This window comes from Penaeus vannamei, chromosome 43 (assembly GCF_042767895.1).
Source record: "Penaeus vannamei isolate JL-2024 chromosome 43, ASM4276789v1, whole genome shotgun sequence".
Lineage (NCBI taxonomy): Eukaryota > Metazoa > Arthropoda > Malacostraca > Decapoda > Penaeidae > Penaeus > Penaeus vannamei.
In genome coordinates this window covers 13,662,915-13,664,723 of record NC_091591.1, presented here as the reverse complement: position 1 = coordinate 13,664,723, position 1,809 = coordinate 13,662,915, and the positions used below count along the sequence as shown (strand labels likewise).

The window sequence follows — 1,809 nt, the reverse complement described above, 5'->3', positions numbered from 1 at the left end:
ATTTTCATTATCTTTATATATATCATCATTATCACCATTACTGCTATCATCATTCTCATTAAGTTTATTATTTAAATGATCATCCTTATAATTATCAATATCATAAATTTCAATAAATTATAATGCAAGCTGCACGGGTTCTTAAAAGGTGCTAATATATAAAGTAAAGACAAAATTGATAAATATAAAAAATAATTTATTTTGTACATCATAGAATATCATATATATATATATATATATTTGGGTTTTCAATAATATAACGTGAAAAATAGAATTTGTATCTTAAAAAAAAAAAAAACTATACACTAATGAATTTGTACACTCGGGTAGTAGGTGGGTTGATTCACGGGGGGGGGGGGTAAAGAAAGTGAAAAATGAAAAAAAAAGGCGAATAAGAAAGTACGAAAGAGGGAGAAGGAAAGGGATAGAATAATAAGAAGTAATGAAGAGAGAAAGAAAATAAGAAAAAGGCGAACAAGAAATTACGAAAGAGGGAGAAGGAAAAGGAACAGAATAAGAGGAAGTAATGAAGAGAAAAAGAAAATAAGAAAAAGGCGAACAAGAAAGTACGAAAGAGGGAGAAGGAAAAGGAACAGAATAAAAGGAAGTAATGAAGAGAGAAAGAAAATAAGAAAAGGGCGAACAAGAAAGTACGAAAGAGGGAGAAGGAAAGGGACAAAATAAGAGGAAGTAATCAAGAAAGAAAGAAAAGATTTTGTTATAAAATAATTTAGAAAAAAGGGGAAGTAATGAAGAGAAATATAAATAATAATTTGGAAATATATAAAGCAAGTTGAAAATACATTGTGGAGGAAAGATAAGTAGAAAAGAAAAGGAATAAAGGTAAGGAATAAGACAATAAAGAGAGAATAAAATGTGAAGATAATGAATAAACAAAGTAGAAATAGAAGATAATGAAGGAAAGGCAAGGAAGAAGACCAAATAGAAAAAAAATGGAAGAGAAGAGAAAAGGGAAAATGGGGAAGAAAAAGAAAATTAAGATGATAAAAAGGTAACAGCGGAGAAAAGCAAAGAAGAAAAAAAGAGTAAGAAGGAAGAAGAAAAACAGAGAAGAAAAGATAAAAAGACGAATAAAGGAGGAAATAAGGCAGAGAGAGAGGCCAGGCAGAGGGCGGGCGGAGGCGACAGGCAGCTCGGGGGCGGCGCGGGCGGTGTGGGCGGCGCTACTTCATGATGTCGTCGATGGAGAATCCGCGGCGCTTCCTGGCGCCCTCCGCCTCCTCCTCCGAGTGCAGGAAGGGCTTCTTGGCCGCCGGGAGGCTGAGGCCCTCCAGCCGCCGCTTGAGGCTCTCCTCCTCCGGCGCCTCCCTCTTGAGCGGGAAGCTGTAGATGGGGATCAGCGTCACGTCCTTGGGCAGCGCGGGCGTGGCGGGCGGCAGCGTGGGCGAGGCGCTGGTGGGCGGCGAGAGGATGGGCGCGGCGAGCAGGGCGGGCGTGGTGGTGGTTCTGAGCACGGGCGTGACGGTGACGCTGGCGGGGCGGCCTTCCGCGGGCGCGCTCACCCTGGGCGCGGCGGGCGGCGGAGGCGAGGGCTGGGCGGGCGCGGGGGCGGCCACGGGGCCGTCGTGGGCGTGCTGGGCCTTGTGCACGGCGAGCGTGCGCGCCTGGCAGAAGCCCTTGGCGCACACGTCGCACTTGAAGGGCTTCTCCTTGCTGTGGATGTACTTGTGGTCGCGGAGGTGGTCCTGCCTCCTGAAGGCCTTGCCGCAGATGTCGCACGGGAAGGGGCGCTCGTCCGTGTGGGTTCGCTCGTGGATCAGCAAGTTGTAACTCTTGGTGAACTCCCGC

At 45.3% G+C, this 1,809-nt stretch overlaps 1 protein-coding gene across 1 annotated transcript in view; it reads right to left on the bottom strand.

Annotated features, from left to right (window-relative positions):
- Positions 1-357: 357 nt before the first annotated feature.
- Positions 358-1,809, bottom strand: part of LOC138860737 (uncharacterized) — a 2,237-nt gene continuing 785 nt past the window's right edge. The window contains exon 2 of the mRNA XM_070118917.1: positions 358-1,809. This exon is cut by the window's right edge and continues 364 nt beyond it. Within this exon, the coding sequence (XP_069975018.1) occupies positions 1,185-1,809 (625 nt within the window). The 3' untranslated portion in view covers positions 358-1,184.